This window comes from Kogia breviceps, chromosome 3, assembly GCF_026419965.1.
Source record: "Kogia breviceps isolate mKogBre1 chromosome 3, mKogBre1 haplotype 1, whole genome shotgun sequence".
Lineage (NCBI taxonomy): Eukaryota > Metazoa > Chordata > Mammalia > Artiodactyla > Physeteridae > Kogia > Kogia breviceps.
This window is the reverse complement of record NC_081312.1, coordinates 64,221,133-64,242,430: the sequence shown is the minus strand read 5'-3', so window position 1 is coordinate 64,242,430 and position 21,298 is coordinate 64,221,133. Positions and strand designations below refer to the sequence as shown.

The 21,298-nt window shown below is 36.1% G+C and overlaps 1 protein-coding gene across 2 annotated transcripts in view; it reads left to right on the top strand.

The window, feature by feature from the left end:
• LOC131752291 (signal recognition particle subunit SRP54) overlaps positions 1–21,298 on the top strand; it is a 78,970-nt gene that overhangs the window by 8,984 nt on the left and 48,688 nt on the right. For both annotated transcript variants that reach the window (XM_059056525.2, XM_059056521.2), the window contains exons 2-11: positions 1,099–1,209; positions 3,412–3,503; positions 4,474–4,558; positions 6,241–6,345; positions 7,148–7,214; positions 7,294–7,351; positions 17,367–17,517; positions 18,589–18,737; positions 19,018–19,118; positions 19,625–19,711. In XM_059056525.2, the coding sequence (XP_058912508.1) occupies positions 1,132–1,209; positions 3,412–3,503; positions 4,474–4,558; positions 6,241–6,345; positions 7,148–7,214; positions 7,294–7,351; positions 17,367–17,517; positions 18,589–18,737; positions 19,018–19,118; positions 19,625–19,711 (973 nt within the window). In that variant the 5' untranslated portion in view covers positions 1,099–1,131. The remainder of the gene's footprint in view (positions 1–1,098; positions 1,210–3,411; positions 3,504–4,473; positions 4,559–6,240; positions 6,346–7,147; positions 7,215–7,293; positions 7,352–17,366; positions 17,518–18,588; positions 18,738–19,017; positions 19,119–19,624; positions 19,712–21,298) is intronic.

The window sequence follows — 21,298 nt, the reverse complement described above, 5'->3', positions numbered from 1 at the left end:
CAAGGTTCTCCACAGAAACAGAACCAATAGGATATGTGTGTGTACACACACACAGACACACACACACATATAAAGAGATGTGTTATAAGGAATTGGCTCACATGATCATGGAGGCTGATGAGTCCTAAGATCCACAGGGTGACTTGGCAAGCTGGAGACCCAGGAGAGCTAAGCCGATGGTGTATTTCTAGTCGGCAGTCTGGCAGGCTTGAGACCCAGGAAGAGCTGATATTTCAATTTGAGTCTGAAGGCAGAAGAAAGCCTGTGTCCCAGTTAGAAGGCAGTCAGGCAGAGTAATTCCTAGTTTCACTTTATTTTGCTGCTTATTCATGTGCCTTGTCTTGCTAGCTAGTTAGGTAAGCAACTTGAGGGCAGGAAATACCAGTCATGTTTGCTTGCTTACCATCCATGAGTCCTTGCATCCTGACTTAGATGTAATAGGTACATCTACCTATTTTATAAAACCGTAACATTTTAGAGCTGGCAGGGGCCTTGGAGGTTATCTTGTTTTAGAGTTGGGGAATCAAGAACAGCTTTTGAATAATACACCTCTTTCCTTAGTTTTTAGAAGAATGAAATGAGATAATGCAATGTGTATGAAAAGTTAAGTGATGTACTAATTTTAAAACTTTTTTTTCTTCACTTAGAGCATAAATCAAAATAGTTGTCCTTTAATTAGAAAATATTCCTGGGTGGAGATTCCACCTTTTTCTTTCTTTGTCTTTCTCACCCTTTCTTTCATTTAAAAATGTACGTAACAGATCAGTCAGTTATTCATATTTACAAGTATGTCCAAAATGAATACATTTAATTTGAGATGTCATCATTTCTTCAAAGCATATTATCTGACATGTTAAATTTGCTGATTTATACAGAATATTCCAGTTAGGTATTCAAATATAAGGCATCATAACCAAGTGGTAGCTTCAGCTTCTGGACTTGACAGTATTGAAGATGCAGGTTGAGGCTATAGAAGTTGAAGTTACAGTACCTAAACAGTAGAGTACTTTAATTTGAACTTACCCTTCTTTAGAAGTCTTAAGTTATGGGAACTGGGTGTTGATTGTTTTTAGATGTTTTAATTTTTTTCCTTCCTAGAGTTTCTTGTAATCACGTCTTAAAGCCTTCAGGATGGTACTAGCAGACCTTGGAAGAAAAATAACATCAGCATTACGCTCATTGAGCAATGCCACCATTATCAATGAAGAGGTATGTAGAATATGTAAAATACATGTGATTGTACTTCATTACTAGCATTGGAGATGGATGATTAGTAACCTCTATGTAAATACCAGTAGATAAAACCCAGAAATGGATACACTAGATAGTGTTTTTTATTGAGAAATCAACTGTCTTAATTTCAACTTTCAGTAATGAATTACCCCCCAAAAAACAAAACAAAAACCACCTTAACTTACATGTAATAATGATGTACCTTTTATATTTTGAAAATGGCTTAGACCTGGAAATATACTTTCGCTTTCTCTCTTGACATAGGCCTAAAACTTTAGTATCCTGCTTCTTCCTTCTTGGCTAGGCATGCATGTATCTGACCTTTTCTCCTTGACTTTTATTTAGCATTCTTATAAAAGGCTAGTATTTCCATCTTGGCTACTTTGATTCATTTCCTCTGTAATCCTCATTCAGTTTTTTTGGAAATTTTGTAAGCTGACTCCTTATATGGTATCTGAAACACTTTTCCTCCAGGTTTTATTATCTTAAGGTATTTTTTTCTCCACACATTGTATCTTAATGGTTTGTTAACTGAAAAAAGAAGATTATAGTATACTTTATATTTTGTGGTACCAATGGGAAAGTACTGAATTTGGTTTTAGAAGACCTTGTTTAGCATCCCACTAAACAAATGGTAGAGATTTGAGCAAGTCAGCTTCAGATTTCTTAATGTATAAAATGAGAAAATAGCATTTACCTTTCAAGATGATTTTAAGGATCAAATGAAATAATAGATAAAAAGTAACTTTCTAACTTTCTAAGATAGAATTTGATATCAACTCTTTAATAAGCTAATGGAATTAAATAATTTGGGGACCATCTTTGAGCTCGGCTAGTCCAGCCTCTCATTTAACAGCAACAGAAAGTCAGTTTCACATGTTTATTTATTGGAAGAACCAGGATTAGAATCTTTTTTCTAATTCCTGTTTTTCTAATTTTCCTAATTCCAAGGCTTTTTCTAATAATTATTATTAAGTAATTAATCATCACTTAAACCATTGTTTAGCCTTTGAAATTCTGAACAAATAAAACAACAGCTTTCCGAACAGTTTTCCCTGTTGCATAACCCTTATGCTGTTTGTGTTTATGGTAGAGAAAAAAAAAAAAGAAACCAGGGAGAAGAGGTTGGTGGGAAGTAAAATAACAGATGTTGCTTGAATTGGCAGTTTCTCTGTTCTTGGTACTGTGCTACTAGGGAATTAACAAGGAGAAATCCCTCTAAGGGGAGATCAGTTCCATTTTTATCAATCCCTTTAATGAGGGATAGAGAAATCTGATAAGCTGCTATATGACATATGACCAAAGTTGATGATGAGAATTCATTCAAGAAGTAATTGAGGGCCTACATTTTTGCAAACATTTTTGCTGTCACCAGGGCTATAGCAGTAAACAAAGTAGACTAAAATTCCTGTCCTCACGGAGCTTACATTCTAATCTGTAAACACTTATTTCCATGAGCAGCTAAGGGCTCATCTTTTTTAGAAATTTTTATAGCTTGTGATCATTTAACCACAGTGCCTTGCACCTCAACAAATATGTGATGATAGTGAATTATTAATGGAGGATAGTTTCCTTTTCAACTTTGTTCCTCTGCTCTGAGTGGAAGTAGTAAGGCTGCTAGGTCAGACTGAATCATTTTCTTTTGTTAATTTTCCTCCATGATAGTCCAGTTAAGCAGACATTGTGAATATACAGTGCTGCATATCAGCAACAGGAATTCAATGACATAGAAAACGTCAATGGCAACATGTATTGTGTAGTAACTTTTGGGCTTGTATTTTGTCTTTACTATTATTACTGTAATGTAGGGATAAAATTGTGACGGTTAATACCTGGTTGAATAAAACAAAATGGAATGTCTTTTTTTTTGGCCGTGCTGCACTGCTTGCGGGATCTTAGTTCCCCTACCAAGGATTGAACCCCTGCCCCCTGCAGTGGAAGCTCAGAGTCCTAACAACTGGACCATCAGGGAATTCCCTGAAATGTCTTATTTTGACAAGATGACTAGATATTTAATAAGATTATCTCTCGAAGACTAACTGAAAACCTTTCCGCCCCCCCAATGGTATAGTATTGTTTTTATTAATATTAAGATATGGTAGTACATGATGACTGGTCAATCATTGTTTTTGTATGGTTGAAATGATACAATGGGCGTTTTTATTTATTTATTTGCAGGTGTTAAATGCTATGCTAAAAGAAGTATGTACAGCATTATTGGAAGCAGATGTTAATATTAAACTAGTGAAGCAACTAAGAGAAAATGTAAAGTAAGTTAAATTAATCCAGTAAAAAACAGGCAAAACTAAATATAGTTTACTGGGATGAGGAGCTAACTAGAAAAGTCTGCTATGTTTTGAAATGTTTTTGCTATACAGCACTGGGAAATAACAGAACTCATATGTTGGAAGACTTTGTTTATAGTATATTTCCATTATGATGGTTCAAAGAATAAACTACATGTGGCTTTCATTTAATTATGGATTTCTTTCCATTCTACTACTCCTTTATCTGAATGGACTCAATTGTATACTGTATAGTATTTTAATAGAAAAGCCTGTTAACAATTTAGATTCATCATAGAAAAGTGGTGCCATTTTAATCCTCTTCAGACTAAAAATGACATTAATCAGCCTCCTTCATTATTGGAGAATTGTATTTTTTTTGTCCCCTTTTGGTTTCTTTGTCCATATTTGAATAAAGGAGTAACATGTGTGGTCTCAGTTATTGTGTTAATTGGGAGGGGCACTGACTGGGACAGGGCATATAGAATAATTGAGGGCACCTCAATTAGCTGCCTGAATCCTAGCCCTTGTCGTGCTCTGGCCATCCCTACTTTTCATATTGTCAGACTGGGTGCTAAATAGAGAACTACTAGCATTTAAGCATTTAGACTACAGGAAGTAGTCTTATTTTCTGCTAGGTGTAAACATGTATAAATTCTGTATGCTGCCAGAAAAATAAAATCAATACTTTACAGTAATATGAGGACAAATTAATATTTGGACTTTCAAAAGAAAACCCTGAAAAACTAACAAAAGTCTTGCATCTAATATTTCATGGTAAATTCTTTATGGTATGGACTTATGACTCTGTAGTAATTGTATGCATGTTAATTAGAAGACTATTAATATGAATGATTGAATATTCTTACATTCTTTGGGGCAAAAGCTAATTTTTTTTTTAGAGTGTCTTAACTGACTTTTCCCCCTTCTACCCTCAAAAACCATCATCATGAAGGTCTGCAATTGATCTTGAAGAGATGGCATCTGGTCTTAACAAAAGAAAAATGATTCAACATGCAGTATTTAAAGAACTTGTGAAGGTAAAAGTATATCTAGCTTGTGCTGTGATTTTCTGTAGACTCACTACATTAGGACTGCAAACAGTAATACTATTTCAGAATACTTTTTTGTGTTTTTATGGAATATTTATCTATATTAAAAATATTAATTGAAGGATTATTAATTTTTCTGAAGTGGCTTATTTTTATCATAGGCTTTCCTGAATACAAAATTCTGAGTACAGATATGAAGACCAGTATTATTCCTGCAAAAAAATGCCAAAGCCAAGTTACAAAAAGTAAAACTTCACTATATATTAATTGATGGAAGAGCCTCTATGAGTTTATCCTCTTTTTTTTTTTGGCGTTACACGGGCCTCTCACTGCTATGGCCTCTTCCATTGTGGAGCACAGGCTCCGGACGCGCAGGCTCAGCGGCCATGGCTCACGGGCCCAGCTGCTCCGCGGCATGTGGGATCCTCCCGCACTGGGGCACGAACCCGCGTCCCCTGCATCGGCAGGTGGACTCTCAACCACTGCGCCACCGGGGAAGCCCTATCCTCTTTTAATATCAAGTTTTGCCTGTTGAGCGTCCTGCTTTTGTGCAGAAAGTCACTCTTGGCAACAGTTCTTTTCTACACTTTCATTGTGTCAAAAATTCCCTTTGAAAAGATCAGATATCCCTATTCTTGCCTAGATTTTAAGCAAATTTGAATTAGTGAAGTTTTATTTTGCAAGATGTAAATACAGCCTATTGCCCTGTTACACCTTAGAATTGATATTGCTGCTGCTGTTGTGAAAATTATGATGAGAGTCTTAGAGCTTTAGAAAATATGTTTGAGTCCAGTCGTAGGGGAAAAAAAGAAAGGAACTAAAAAATTTTTTTTAAGAGCAACAGGTATCTGCTAGTGGTCTCGAGTATTTTTCCCTATATTGTGTGAATAGTTTCATATACTCCTTTGGTTCTAGTAGAGCTGATAGGTACTTTGAAAAAGTCTGGTACCTCGGATGGTTGTGTCATGTCAGTTTAGTGCTGTAGACTAATTAATTTAGAAAGAAATTCAGGGACTTCCCTGGTGGCGCAGTGGTTAAGAATCCACCTGCCAATGCAGGGACACGGGTTTGATCCCTGGTCTGGGAAGATCCCACCTGCTGCGGGGCAACTAAGCCCATGAGGCACAACTACTGAGCCTGTGCTTTAGAGCCATAACTACTGAGCCCACGTGCCACAACTACTGAAGCCCGCGTGCCTAGAGCCTGTGCTCCGCAATGAGAGAAGCCACTGCAATGAGAAGCCCATGCACCCCAGGGAAGAGTAGCCCCTGGTCGCCTCAACTAGAGAAAGCCTGCACGCAGCAATGAAGACCCAGTGCATCCAAAAATAAATAAATATATTTATTTAAAAAGAAAAAAAGAAATTCAGAACCTAAAAGAGGTCAGGGGGCTTACCTGGTGGCACAGTGGTTGAGAGTCTGCCTGCTGATGCAGGGGACATGGGTTCATGCCCCAGTCCGGGAAGATCCCACATGCCGTGGAGTGGCTGGGGCCGTGAGCCTTGGCTGCTGAGCCTGTGCGTCCGGAGCCTGTGCTATGCAACGGGAGAGGCCACAACAGTGAGAGGCCCGTGTGCTGCAAAAAAAAAAAAAAAAAAAAAAAAAAAAGTTGTGGGGAGAGGGGTTTTGAATGTAAGCGTATGTTAACCTGATTTTGTTTTTGGTTTGTAGCTTGTAGACCCTGGAGTTAAAGCATGGACACCCACTAAAGGAAAACAGAACGTGATCATGTTTGTTGGGTTGCAAGGGAGTGGTAAAACAACAACATGTTCAAAGGTAAATTATACTTAATTAAAAAAACAAAGTCATGGAGAAGATATGTTTGTATAAATCAAGTTTTATGTTAAAGTCAGGATTTGTAGTATTGTTCCTTTACAGTTTTGTGTTGCTTGGATGTATCTATTATGTTTTTGTAATAGCTCTTTGTAGGATAAGAGCAAAGAATCCCATAGTCTTTCTCGTGATAGCTTTTTGCAAGAATGTAGACTTCTATATAACTATGCTGTTTCTTTTACCAAAAAGACTGTTCCTGTCCTTTAAGGAGATGAGGATATGATTTTTGGAGAAGTGAACGTGGAAAGTTTACCTTATCTCCTATGGCTCAAGACTCCCTTTTCACAATGTCTCACCCAGTGTAATACGTATGAACCTTCATTTTGCATATCTTTTTGCTAATTTTAAATTCATTATACCACCCCTTCCTCCATAATTGGGTGCCTCAACTTTGTTACCAGATTTTACTTCACAAGCCTCAACTTTGTATAGTTTAGAAAGAAAAAAAGAGGAAAGGATTATTTCTTAGAGGGTTATGTTATTGTTTGTTTTTAATTAATGTTAATAACATTTTTTACTATGGTCATTTGTTGCTTCATCATTTTATATCCTTCGAATGTGACTGTATGGCACTTAGAATTTAAACTCGTTAGGAAATTTTCTGTATTCAGAATTTAATAATATTACTTTTAGGAGAATATGAGCAGTTTTATTTTACTCGTTAAGTAAATAACAAGTGTAAACAGAAACAATTACATGTATAATAAATTTATATTTATTGATTTTTAAAATCTTCCTTTCCCAGTTAGCATATTACTACCAGAGGAAAGGTTGGAAGACCTGTTTGATATGTGCAGACACATTCAGAGCAGGTATTGTTTTGAAATTTGAAAATTGTTTTCTGAAATTTGTATTTTCAAGTTTGAGGCCTCATTAACTCTTATTTCATAGGGGCTTTTGACCAACTAAAACAGAATGCAACCAAAGCAAGAATTCCATTCTATGGAAGGTGAGTTCCAGTTTTTATTTTTATACTCATGTGTCTCACCTTATCTGTCTGACTTTATTTAGTGTTATCTGGTCACATTTTAATATATACTTATAAGCTTAAATCCTTTCTGGAACAAAGTAGAGGTATAATTAATACATTGTTATCTTTTATTATTGTAACATGACTCTTCTGACCCAGCCTGATAGATCAGAGCAGATGTTGTTTAGTTTATAATTCTGCCTGTACTTATCATCCTGCCTTGCATGCTTTCCAGCATCCTTCTGCTTCTATTCCAGTTGTTTAAGACCTATCTGAAGCATTCCTCCATTCAACACACTGGTGAATTCCATATTGTCTATTTTTTAGTACATCATCTTTGAAAGTTTGTGTTTGATCATCCTAAAATGCTTTATGATCTTTAGTTATCTTAGAGATTCTGATCATCGCTATCCTTCATTTGCTACATTACTGTTCAGTTAGGTGGCTTGTATATGTTAAAATGACTAATTAAAAGAATCGAGTCGAGATTGAATTTAGAAGGACCTATTTGAGGGAATAGCATTTCTCTTAATGTTATTAGTATCAATATAAAAAGATTATTAATATAGAAAGCTTAAAGAAGCTAAAATTTGAGGTAATTAAATGAATGGTATCATTTTGTTGGTCTTTATTTTCTACTTTGGGGCTGGCCAAAAAAACTGGTGAACTTTAGCTATGGTATGTTCTTTATTTAAATTCTTTTTCTTTTAGTGTGGTTTTTTTGTTTTGGTTTGGTTTTGGCCATGCTACATGGCTTGTGGTATCTTACTACTTCTCTGACCAGGGATTGAACCTGGGCCCTTGGCAGTGAAAACGTGGAGTCCCTCTTGTAGTTATTTTTTAATGATAATTTCTAGCAAGTAGATTAAAGAATAATGTTAGAAATTTTATTTTTAGGATAAGAACTTATTCTTACATAGATTTAAAAATCAAGGGATAATAAACAGCTCTACTTTTAGGGTTCACAATTTGCAAATGATATAATTTAGCTGATAATTACTTGAACTATCAGCCAAAGCCAGAGCATTGATTTTTAACCAGTATTCTCAGTACCATTTATTAAATAATCTCTCCTTTGCTTATGTAAACTTAAAAAACATACTACGTATATGAAGTAAAGTATTAGTGGTCATTGTTTCCTCCAGGAGAAATGAAGTAAATGGGGCTGGGGGGAGGACTTGAACTGTATCTCCAATATTAAATTTACATATTAGCATTTATTGAGGGGGGTAGATATGTTTGTTATAGTATCATTTGTTCTTTTTTAAAAAAACACTGTCTTAATTAAAAATTTTAAAGAAGTGAAAGCACTAACAGTTTCACTTCCCAGTTATCAGCTTGTAGCATGTCCATCTGTGCTTTTTTCAGTGTCTATATAAACAAATACACAGACATACATAGATAATTTTTAACTGAAATGGACTCTTATGTGCTTTGTACCTTGATTGCTTTGGTAGTGGTTATTTGGGTTGTGTAAATTTGTCAAAGCTCATTAAAATGAACAATTAAAATAGTGCATTTTATTGTATGTAAATGTACCACTATACAGTTGATTAAAAATGAGATCTTATGACAAAGTAGTTATTACTCTTGGGAGGGAGTGAGGTGCTAATTATGTTGTTTTCTTGATCTGGGTGTGTTTGCTTTGTGAAAATTCACCAAGTTTATAATTGTACAGCTTTTCTGCATATATGTTATACTTTATTAAAATGTTTATTTAAAAAATGGGATCTTAATAATTCTGGGCAATATACTGTTTAAGATAATTCTTTTTTATGACATCATTGTATTCCATTGTATGCATGTGTATAATTAATCAATGCCCTTCTTATGAACATCTTTAGTAATATTTCTTTCCACATTTGTAAGTTTTATTTTAATAGTATCTTTATCTTTTTTTTTCTTTTGCATGCATTGGGTCTTCATTGCTATGCACAGACTTTCTCTAGTTGCGGCAATTGGGGGCTACCCTTCGTTGTGGTGTGAGGGCTTTTCATTGCGGTGTGCAGGCTTTTCATTGTGGTGCGCGGGCTTTTCATTGTGGTGGCTTCTCTTGTTGTGGAGCATGGGCTCTAGGCACGTGGGCTTCAGTAGTTGTGGTTCGTGGGCTCTAGAGCACAGGCTAAGTAGTTGTGGCACATGGCCTTAGTTGCCCTGTGGCATGTGGGATCTTCCCGGACCAGGGATAGAACCCATGTCCCCTGCATTGGCAGGTGGATTCTCAACCACTGTGCCACCAGGGAAGTCCTTCTTAATCATATTTTAAAATAGCTGGTAATGCTAATTTTTGTCTTCTTTTTCAACATGTATTGCTTCTTTCACCTGCTTATTTTCCTGGGTAAATTTTAGATTTTTTTAATCAAGTTCTAGAAAGAAAAATCTCCCTAAAATTGTGATTAGAACTACCATGAAACCAATTACTTTAGGGGAGAACTGACATCTTTACTATACGTGTATAGTTCCATTCAGGAGCCTGCTATGTCTTTTTTGTTAAAAAATTTTGTCCTTAAATATAATCATTTTCTTCATTTAAGGCTCACATATATTCTTACTAAGTGTATTTCTACTTGATTTTTGTTGTCAATTTAGGGGGAAACTTTTTGTTAACATTATGTCTTTTCATTTGACAGTATTGAACTGTATCAAAAGTTGCCACTAATCAAAAGAAGGCAAATTAGAATGAGATCTCGTTTCTTGATTTTCACGTTAGAGTTTTGTTTTTAATATTTATTAATTTTTTTTTTAAATTTTGGCTGTGCTGGGTCTTAGTTGTGGCACACAGGATCTTCGTTGTGGTGTGCAGGATCTTTTAGTTGCGGCATGTGGACTGTTAGTTTTGGCATGCTGGCTTCTTAGTTGCGGCATGTGGACTTCTTAGTTGTGGCATGTGAACTCTTAGTTATGGCATGCATGTATGATCCAGTTCATCGACTGGATGGAACCCAGGTGCCCTATGTTGGGAGCTCAGAGTCTTAGCCAGTGGACCACCAGGGAACTCTCCCAAATTAAATAGAGTTTTGAGGATTGTGAAAATATAGTAAAATAGGAATGAGATTAAAATTTTGTGATGGACATTTTCAGTTTAAAAACCCAAAGCGTAAATGATCAGACCGTTTGATCCAATTTCAACTTGTAGGAGTATGTCATAACAATTTCAAAGAAACAACGTTACCTACTATTTATTTTGGCTATATATATATATATTTTTTTTTTTGTGGTACGTGGGCCTCTCACTGCTGCGGGCACTCCCATTGCGGAGCACAGGCTCTGGACGCGCAGGCTCAGCGGCCATGGCTCATGGGCCCAGCCTCTCCGCGGCATGTGGGATCCTCCCAGACCAGGGCACGAACCCGTGCCCCCTGCATCGGCAGGCGGACTCCCAACCACTGCGCCACCAGGGAAGCCCTGGCTATATTTTTAAGACCAAGAAGTTGGAAAACCTTAAATGGCCAACACTAGGGCATTTATTTAATAAGTGATAGCATAGCCATCTGATAGAATGCTATATAACTTAAAAGTCATGTTTTACAAGAATATTTAATGATTTTATAAAATGCTTACAAAAGGACGGCTGTCATCAAAAAGAATACAAAAGACAAATGTTGGCGAGGATGTGGAGAGAAGGGAATCCTTGTACACTGTTGGTAAGAATGTGAATTGGTGCAGCCGCTGTGGAAAACAGTATGGAGGTTTCTCAAAAAATTAAAAATAAAACTGCCGTATGACCCAGAAGTTCCACTCCTGGGTATACATTCAGAAAAAACCCCCACTAATTTGAACAGATACATGTACCCCAGTGTTCATAGCAGCATTATTTATAATTGCCAAGAAATATCCGCCAACACAGTAAGTTAAACAAAATGAGAAGACAGAGAAATATGCAGCAGATGAAGGAGCAAGGTAAAACCCACCAGATCAAACAAATGAAGAGGAAATAGGCAGTCTACCTGAAAAAGAATTCACAGTAATGATAGGAAAGATGATCCAAAATTTTGGAAACAGAATGGAGAAAATACATGAAATGTTTAACAAGGACATAGAAGAACTAAAGAGCAAACAAACAGTGATGAACAACACAATAAATGAAGTTAAAAATTCTCCAGAAGGAATCAATAGCAGAATAACTGAGGCAGAAGAATGGATAAGTGACCTGGAAGATAAAATAGTGGAAATAACTTCCATAGAGCAGAATAAAGAAAAAAAATGAAAAGAATTGAGGACAGTCTCAGAGACCTCTGGGACAACATTAAACACAACAACATTCGAATTATAGGGGTCCCAGAAGAAGAAGAGAAAAAGAAAGGGACTGAGAAAATATTTGAAGAGATTATAGTTGAAAAGTTCCCTAACGTGGGAAATTGGTCAGTCAAGTCCAGGAAGCGCAGAGAGTCCCATACAGAATGAACCCAAGGAGAAACACGCCAAGACACATATTAATCAAACTATCAAAAATTAAATACAAAGAAAAAATATTAAAAGCAGCAAGGGAAAATCAACAAATACTATACAAGGGAATCCCTGTAAGGTTAACAGCTGATCTTTCAGCAGAAACTCTGCAAGCCAGAAAGGACTGGCAGGACATATTTAAAGTGATGAAAGGGAAAAACCTACAACCAAGATTACTCTACCCAGTAAGGATCTCATTCAGATTTGATGGAGAAATTAAAACCTTTACAGACAAGCAAAAGTTAAGAGAATTCAGCACCACCAAACCAGCTTTACAACAAATGCTAAAGGAACTTCTCTAGGCAGGAAACACAAGAGAAGGAAATGACCAACAAAAACAAACCCAAAACACTTAAGAAAATGGTAATAGTAACATACATATCAATAATCACCTTACATGTAAATGGATTAAATGCTCCAACCAAAAGACATAGACTGGCTAAATGGATGCAAAAACAAGACCCATATATATGCTGTCTACAAGAGACCCACTTCAGACCTAGGGACACATGCAGACTGCAAGTGAGGGGATGGAAAAAGATATTCCATGCAAATGGAAATCAAAAGAAAGCTAGAGTAGCAATTCTCAAATCAGAAAAAATAGACTTAAAAATGACTGTTACAAGAGACAAAGAAGGACACTACATAATGATCAAGGGATCAATCCAAGAAGAAGGTATAACAAATGTAACAATTTATGTACCCAACATAGGAGCACCTCAATACATAAGGCAAATGTAACAGCCACAAAAGGAGAAATCGACAGTAACACAATCATAGTAGGGGACTTTAACACCCCACTGTCACCAGTGGACAGATCATCCAAAAGGAAAATAAGGAGACAAAAGCTTTAAATGACACATTAGACAAGATGGGCTTAATTGATATTTATAGGACATTCCATCCAAAAACAACAGAATACACTTTCTTCTCAAGTGCTCATGGAACATTCTCCAGGATAGATCATATCTTGGGTCACAAATCAAGCCTTGGTAAATTTAAGAAAATTGAAATTGTATAAGTATCTTTTCCCACCACAATGCTATGAGACTAGATACCAATTACAGGATAAAAACTGTAAAAAATACAAACACATGGAGGCTAAACAATACGCTACTAAATAATGAAGATATCACTGAAGAAATCAAAGAGGAAATCAAAAAATACTTAGAAATAAATGACAATGAAAACAGGATGACCCCAAACCTATGGGATGCAGCAAAAGCAGTTCTAAGAGGGGAGTTTATAGCAATACAATCTTACCTCAGGAAACAAGAAACATGTCAAATAAACAACCTAACCTTACACCTAAAGCAATTAGAGAAAGAAGAAGAGCAACAACAAAAAACCAAAGTTAGCAGAAGGAAAGAAATCATAAAGATCAGATTAGAAATAAATGAAAAAGAAATGAAGGAAACAATAGCAAAGATCAATAAAATTAAAAGCTGGTTCTTTGAGAAGATAAATAAAATTGATAAACCATTAGCCAGACTCATGAAGAAGAAAAGGGAGAAGACTCAAATCACCAGAGTTAGAAATGAAAAAGGAGAAGTAACAACTGATATGGCAGAAATACAAAGGATCATGAGAGATTACTACAAGGAACTATATGCCAATAAAATGGACAACCTGGAAGAAATGGACAAATTCTTAGAAAAGTACAACCTTCCAAGACTGAACCAGGAAGAAATAGAAAATATAAACAGACCAATCACAAGCACTGAAATTGAAACTGTGATTAAAAATCTTCCAACAAAGGAACTTCCCTGGTGGCACAGTGGTTAAAAATCCGCCTGCCAATGCAGGGGACATGGGTTCAAGCCCTGGTCCAGGAATATCCCACATGTCGCAGAGCAACTAAGCCTGTGCTCCACAACTACTGAGCCTGCACTCTAGAGCTTGCGAGCCACAACTACTGAGCCCATGTGCCACAACTATTGAAGCCCGCGTGCCTAGAACCTGTGCTCCACAAGAGAAGCCATGACAATGAGAAGCCCACACACTGCAACAAAGAGCAGCCCCTGCTCACTGCAACTAGAGAAAGCCCGCATGCAGCCATAAATAAATAAATAAATAAATTTATTTTAAAAAATATCTTCCAACAAACAAAAGTCCAGGACCAGATTGCTTCACAGGCGAATTCTATCAAACATTTAGAGAAGAGCTAACACCTATCCTTCTCAAACTCTTCAAAATATAGTAGAGGGAGGAACAATCCTAAATTCATTCTTCAAGGCCACCATCACCCTGATACCAAAAGCAGACAAAGATGTCACAAAAAAAGAAAACTACAGGCTGGTATCACTGATGAACATAGATGCAAAAATCCTCAACAAAATACTAGCAAACAGAATCCAATAGCACATTAAAAGGATCATACACCATGATCAAGTGGGGTTTAACCCAGGAATGCAGGGATTCTTCAATATATACAAATCAATCAACGTGATACACCATATTAACAAATTGAAGGATAAAACCATATGATAATCTCAATAGATGTAGAAAAAGCTTTTGACAAAACTCAACACCCATTTATGATAAAAACTCCCCAGGAAGTAGGCATAGAGGGCACCTACCTCAACATAATAAAGGCCATATATGACAAACCCACAGCCAACATTATTCTCAATGATGAAAAACTGAAACCATTTCCTCTAAGATCAGGAACAAGACAAGGATGTCCACTCTCACCACTATTATTCAACATAGTTTTGCAAGTTTTAGCCACGGCAGTCAGAGGAGAAAAAGAAATAAAAGGAATCCAAATTGGAAAAGAAGTAAAACTCTCACTGTTTGCAAATGACATGATACTATAGAGAATCCTAAAGGTGCTACCAGAAAACTGCTAGAGCTAATCAATGAATTTGGTAAAGTAGCAGGACACAAAATTAATGCACAGAAATCTCTTGCATTCCTATACACTAATGATGAAAAATCTGAAAGAGAAATTAAGGAAACACTCCCATTTACCATTGGAACAAAAAGAATAAAATACCTAGTAATAAACCTACCTAAGGAGACAAAAGACCTGTATACAGAAAACTGTAAGGCACTGATGAAAGAAATTAAAGACGATACAAACAGATACAGAGATATACATGTTCTTGGATTGGAAGAATCAACATTGTGAAAATGACTATAGTACCCAAAGCAATCTACAGATTCAGTGCAATTCCTATCAAACTACCAAGGGCATTTGTCACAGAACTAGAAGAAAAAATTTCCCAATTTGTATGGAAACACAAAAGACCCTGAATAACCAAAGCAATCTTGAGAAAGAAAAACGGAGCTGGAGGAATCAGGCTCCCTGAGTTCACACTGTACTGCAAAGCTACAGTAATCAAGACAGTATGGTACTGGCAGAAAAAACAGAAATATAGATCAGTGGAACAGGATAGAAAGCCCAGAGTTAAACCCACGCACATATGGTCACTTTATGATAAAGGAGGCAAGAATATACAATGGAGAAAAGACAGCCTCTTCAATAAGTGGTGCTGGGAAGACTGGACAGCTACATGTAAAAGAATAAAATTAGAACACTTCCTAACACCATACACAAAAGTAAACTCAAAATGTATTAAAGACCTACATGTAAGACCAGACACTATCAAACTCTTAGAGGAAAGCATAGGCATAACACTCTATGACATAAATCACAGCAAGATCCTATTTGACCCACCTCCTAGAGAAATGGAAATAAAATCAAAAATAAACAAATGGGACCTAATGAAACTTAAACGCTTTTCACAGCAAAGGACACCATAAAGGAGGTGAAAAGACAACCCTCAGAATGGGAGAAAATACTTGAAAACAAAGCAATGGATAAAGGATTAATCTCCAAAACATACAAACAGCTCATGGAGCTCAATATCAAAAGAACAAACTATCCAATAAAAAAATGGGCAGAAGACCTAAAAATACATTTCTCCAAAGAAGATATACGGATTGCCAACAAACATATGAAAGGATGCTCAACATTTCTAATCATTAGAGAACTGCAAATCAAAACTACAATGAGGTATCACCTCAAACCGGTCAGAATGGCCATCCTCAAAAAATCTACAAACAATCAATGCTGGAGAGGGAGTGGAGAAAAGGGAACCCTCCTGCACTGTTGGTGGGAATGTAAATTGGTACAGCCACTATGGAGAACAGTATGGAGGTTCCTTAAAAATCTAAAAATAGAACTACCATATGACCCATCAATCCCACTACTGGGCACATACCCTGAGAAAACCATAATTCAAAAAGACACATGTACCCCAGTGTTCATGTAGCACTGTTTACAGTAGCCAGGACATGGAAGTAACCTAAGTGTCCATCAACAGATGCATGGATAAAGAAGATGTGGCACATATATACAATGGAATGTTACTCAGCCTTAAAAAGAAACAAAATTGAGTTATTTGTAGTGAGGTGAATGGACCTAGAGTCTGTCATACAGTGTGAGGTAACTCAGAAAGAGAAGAACAGATACCATATGCTAAAACAGATACATGGAATCTATAAAGAAAAAAAAAGGTTCTGATGAACCTAGGGGCAGTACAGGAATAAAGACGCAGATGCAGAGAATGGACTTAAGGACACGGGGCGGGGGAATGGTAAGCTGGGACGAAGTAAGAGAGTGGCATTGACGTATATACACTACCAAATGTAAAATAGATAGCTAGTGGGATGCAGCTGCATAGCACAGGGAGATCAGCTCTGTGTTTTGTGACCACCTAGATGTGTGGGATAGGGAGGGTGGGAGGGAGAGAGACGCAAGAGGGAAGAGATATGGGGATATATGTGTACGAATAGCTGATTCACTTTGCTATACAGGAGAAACTAACACAACATTGTAAAGCAATTATACTCCAATAAAGATGTTTAAAAAATGCTTATAAAAGGCTGTTAAGTGGAAAAGCATGTTTAAAACACTATATAATACAAGTTCAGTTGTTAAAGAAAATGTAAAAAAAATTGAGGGATTCACAGCTCATTCAGAAAAGATACACAGTAGAATCATACAGGATTTTGGGCTTGCCTGGTGGCTCAGTGTTTAAGAATCCGCCTGCCGATGCAGGGGACATGGTTTCGAGCCCTGGTCCGGGAAGATCCCACATGCCACGGAGCAACTAAGCCCGTGCGCCACAAGTGCTGAAGCCCGTGTGCCACAACTACTGAAGCCTGCCTAGAGTCTGTGCTCCACAACGAGAAGCCACCACAATGAGAAGCCTCTGCACCGAAATGAAGAGTAGCCCCCGCTCACTGCAACTAGAGAAAGCCTGCACACAGCAACCAAGACCCAATGCAGCCAATAATAAATAAATAAATAAATTTATTTTTAAAAAATCATACAGGATTTTGTAATTGGAAAACTGGTTACTGCTTCATGCTGCTCTAGAAGTGGGTTGTTATATTTAATACTTATTAGATTTTATAGTTCTAAATTGAGATTGTGATCATTATGACTTTTTCAGAGTAGATTAAGGGTGCATTAACAATTTCCAAACTTTTTGTATTTGAAAGTTTTGCTGCTAAGTCATTTTTCCATGTTAAATAGCTATACAGAAATGGATCCTGTCATCATTGCCTCTGAAGGAGTGGAGAAATTCAAAAATGAAAATTTTGAAATTATTATTGTTGATACAAGTGGCCGCCATAAACAAGAAGACTCTTTGTTTGAAGAAATGCTTCAAGTTGCTAATGCTATAGTAAGTAGCTTAATTAAACAACATTATTAAGACTTTGGTTAAATTAATTATAAACCCTGATTGAGTTTATGAATCATATAAATTATTTTTTGCCTGTAAGACAGATTCCAAGTAATTTATTTTTATTTTGGGCTCCTTTATCTGTATGATAAGGACTTAATCTTCTGTACATTAATATGAAATTTTCATGAGTATTGAAATATTTCCTTTCTCAATCACCTTATTAGTATGTATAAGAAAAAGTAACAAGCAAAAAAAATGAGAATTAGCCTTTAATAGCTGTTGAATTTCCTTTCTGTAGATTATTTAAATTAAATTAAAAATATTTGCTTTAGGTGAATTTTGAAAGATTCTTAAAATGAAGCATTTAAAAATATTAATCATTTAGTGTCTCTTTAAAATTGTGATGGAAATAACTTGGGAATAAGAAGTGGTTTATAGGTAATCTATAGCACATATTATGAACCCATGTTTTGCCATTGAGGTGCTGGCAGTAATTCTTTGGTTAATGATTAATACTAATACGTTGTTTTGTTTTGTTTAGCTGTGCCATTATTTTGACCTAGGTGAGCAGACCTAAGGGAAATATCCTCATCTGTCCTTTATTTATTTTGGTTTCAGTGCACACTCTTCTACTTTTTTTCTCTGATTTACTGTTGCTATTCCATTTGTCTAGAGTGTGATTCCTCTAGATCGTTGCTTAACTTTTTCCTCTTTATTCAGGCCTCAGCTCAAATGTTACCTCCAGTCAGGTCTTCCCTGACCACCCTACAAAAAGAAGCCTCCCACACCTCAAAACTGATTTTCTCTGTTCCATTTTAATTGTTGTACATCTGAAATGTTTATTTGCCTATTTTTTAATCTGTCTCCAGTGGCTAGAATGTAGGTCCCACAAGGATAAGGATTTTCTTACTCATCTCTTTGACTGAGGACATAAATGGTGCCCAATACATAGTACTCCCTCAGTAAATACTGGTTGAATAATTATAATAAATATTTTTTATAGCCTCTAATGATGAAATTTGCTTAAGGTGAGTAAAAATATATATCTTTTCTATTTAAATTTTCTAGCAACCCGATAACATTGTTTATGTGATGGATGCCTCCATTGGGCAGGCTTGTGAAGCCCAGGCTAAGGCTTTTAAAGATAAAGTAGATGTAGCCTCAGTAATAGTGACAAAACTTGATGGTCATGCAAAAGGAGGTGGTGCACTCAGTGCGTAAGTATCATTGATGTTATTGTCCTGCGTCTTGGGCTTAGTGTGTGTGTGTATTTATGGCTTGCTTATTAATCATTTAAAATATATTCCAATGGTGGACCTAATATGGTCTGTAAAAGAAGTTTAAATAGAAACAGAATTTTGGAGTACCTCTGATATAGTTCTCCTTTAGCTAGTGAAAAGAAACTTGAGCTATGTACTTTTGTCTAATTACCTTTAAAATCTTCTAGAAATTTGTTTTCCTTTTTGAGTTTTTTTTGTGTTTTCTTTTTCTTTGCAGAGTTGCTGCCACAAAAAGTCCAATCATTTTCATTGGTACAGGGGAACACATAGATGACTTTGAACCTTTCAAAACACAGCCTTTCATCAGCAAACTTCTTGGTGTGTACAGTGGTGGAGATATAGAAAAATCTTCAAGAAATAGTGTGATTTTTAGGACTGATTAGGATTTTAATTCTGCCCTCTCACTAACTAGCTCAGTAAAATCATTTTCTTCTATGATTTATCTTCTTTACCTGCAAACTAAGGATGGTGGTTATCTGCTTCCTGTAGTTAGAGTGGTAAAATGAGCTATTAGATGGAAAGTTCCTTGGAAAAGTTTTAGAGCTCAATACAGAAGCATGTGGTTTTAGTAATAGCGGTGATAATGGCAGCAAAACATTCATAATGTCTCCAGGTGTTCGAGAGCATGCAATTTGGAATTAAACCCTGGGCTGCAGTTCCTATTTTGTCACTTAACCTCTCTAGCTTCAGTTTTTCACCTGTGAAGTGTAGTAGAAATATCTGAGCTGCCTATCTCACAGGCTTATTATGTATGTGCATGCATTTTGCATAATGTGAAACAGATACACTATTAGTTATTAATTTTACTTTTTTGGGTCTTATAGGTATGGGTGACATTGAAGGACTGATAGATAAAGTCAACGAGTTGAAGTTGGATGACAATGAAGCACTTATAGAGAAGTTGAAACATGGTATATGAGTAGCAAAAAGCATTTGATCTCAGATGACTTAACTGGATTTCTTTTGATAAAGCTATAATTTGTTTGAAATGATACATCTATTAAAGTCAATTCTTCATATGTTTACTGTTTTAAATTTATATACAAATCATTTTAAATCTCAGGCATCTAAGCAATTGTAGAATGGAGTGTTTTTATTTTCTTTCTTGTAATCAAATTGCATTAAGATTAAAATTGAAGCTTTCATTGGGTTCCTTGGAGTAAAACAGGTTAAAAGTATGTTCGAATACTCTCTTCTGATTTGTTTACTTATAAATTTTATATTTATATGTAACAAAACATGTAAAAATAAATTTAAAAGAATGAGATTAAATACCCACACATGTTTTCTTTATTCCACATTGAAGACAACTCCTATTGAAATGTGATTAAGAGCTCAAGTTTTTTAATCTAACATGTGACTTTTTCAAATTATTTAACCTTGGACTACCCTGGTGGTCCAGTGGTTAAGACTGCATGCTGCCACTGCAGGGGGTACGAGTTTGATCCCTGGTCTGGGAAGTTCCACATGCCTGCGGGGTGAAGCTAAATTAATTAATTAATTAATTAAATCGAAAAAAATCATGTTCAAATTACTTAACCTCAATTTTCTTATGTGTAAAAATTAAATAATACTAAGTATCTTCTTCATAGAGTTGTGAAGATTAACTTAGCTGATATATGTAAAATGTCCAGCATGTCAGAAGCATTTAACATATTATTGACCATTTCTGTTTTTCTCAAAATGGCATTACTCTTAATTTCCATGGCCACATACTATCCTGCCTCTTTGCTCCTTCTCATTCATCTTGTCAGGTGCCTATGCCTTTACTTCTCAAATGTTGATGTTTTCCAGGGATCATTCTAGGCCATCTTCTTTCTCTGGAGCTTCAGACTCATATCTGTATGTTTAGATGCTTAGATCTTCCTTAGACATTTAGTTCAGTTTATCCTTGTCTTCCCATCCTAACCTCCCGCCCCAGTGTTATCATCTGTAAACTTAACATCATTTTTCTTGTTGCCAAAGTCAGAAACTTGGATGTTGTCATCAACTCATCTCTTCCTCACTCTGCCCAGTCCTCTTCTGATCAGTCATTAGTCCTAGTGATTCTACCTTCTAATTATCTCCATTCCGTCCCTTACTTTCCAGCAACTATGCAAGCTCATCTCTTACCTAGATTGTTTTTTAACAATCTAAGTTTTTTAACAGATATTCCAGTTTTTTGTACTCTTCCTCTTGGATCAGTTTTTTATACTTCAGCTGAAATGATCTTTCAGAAATGCAAATTTGATCCTATTACCTTTCTTAAAATCTTTCAGTAGCTTCCCATTTCCCTTAGAGTATTTTTGAATGACTCCGCTATCTAACCCGCATCTTCCGAGTCATGTTTTGACACTATTGTTTTTAGCATTCCGTGTGCTGGTGATGCTGAATTTCTGTCAGTTTCTCAGATGTACGCTGCTGTCTCTGCCTTTGCCCTTGCCAGTCCTGCTGCCTGTTAGATAGTTATCTTCTCTTCTTCCTACTTCTGTCCTTCTATATCCCAGCCAAACCTGCTA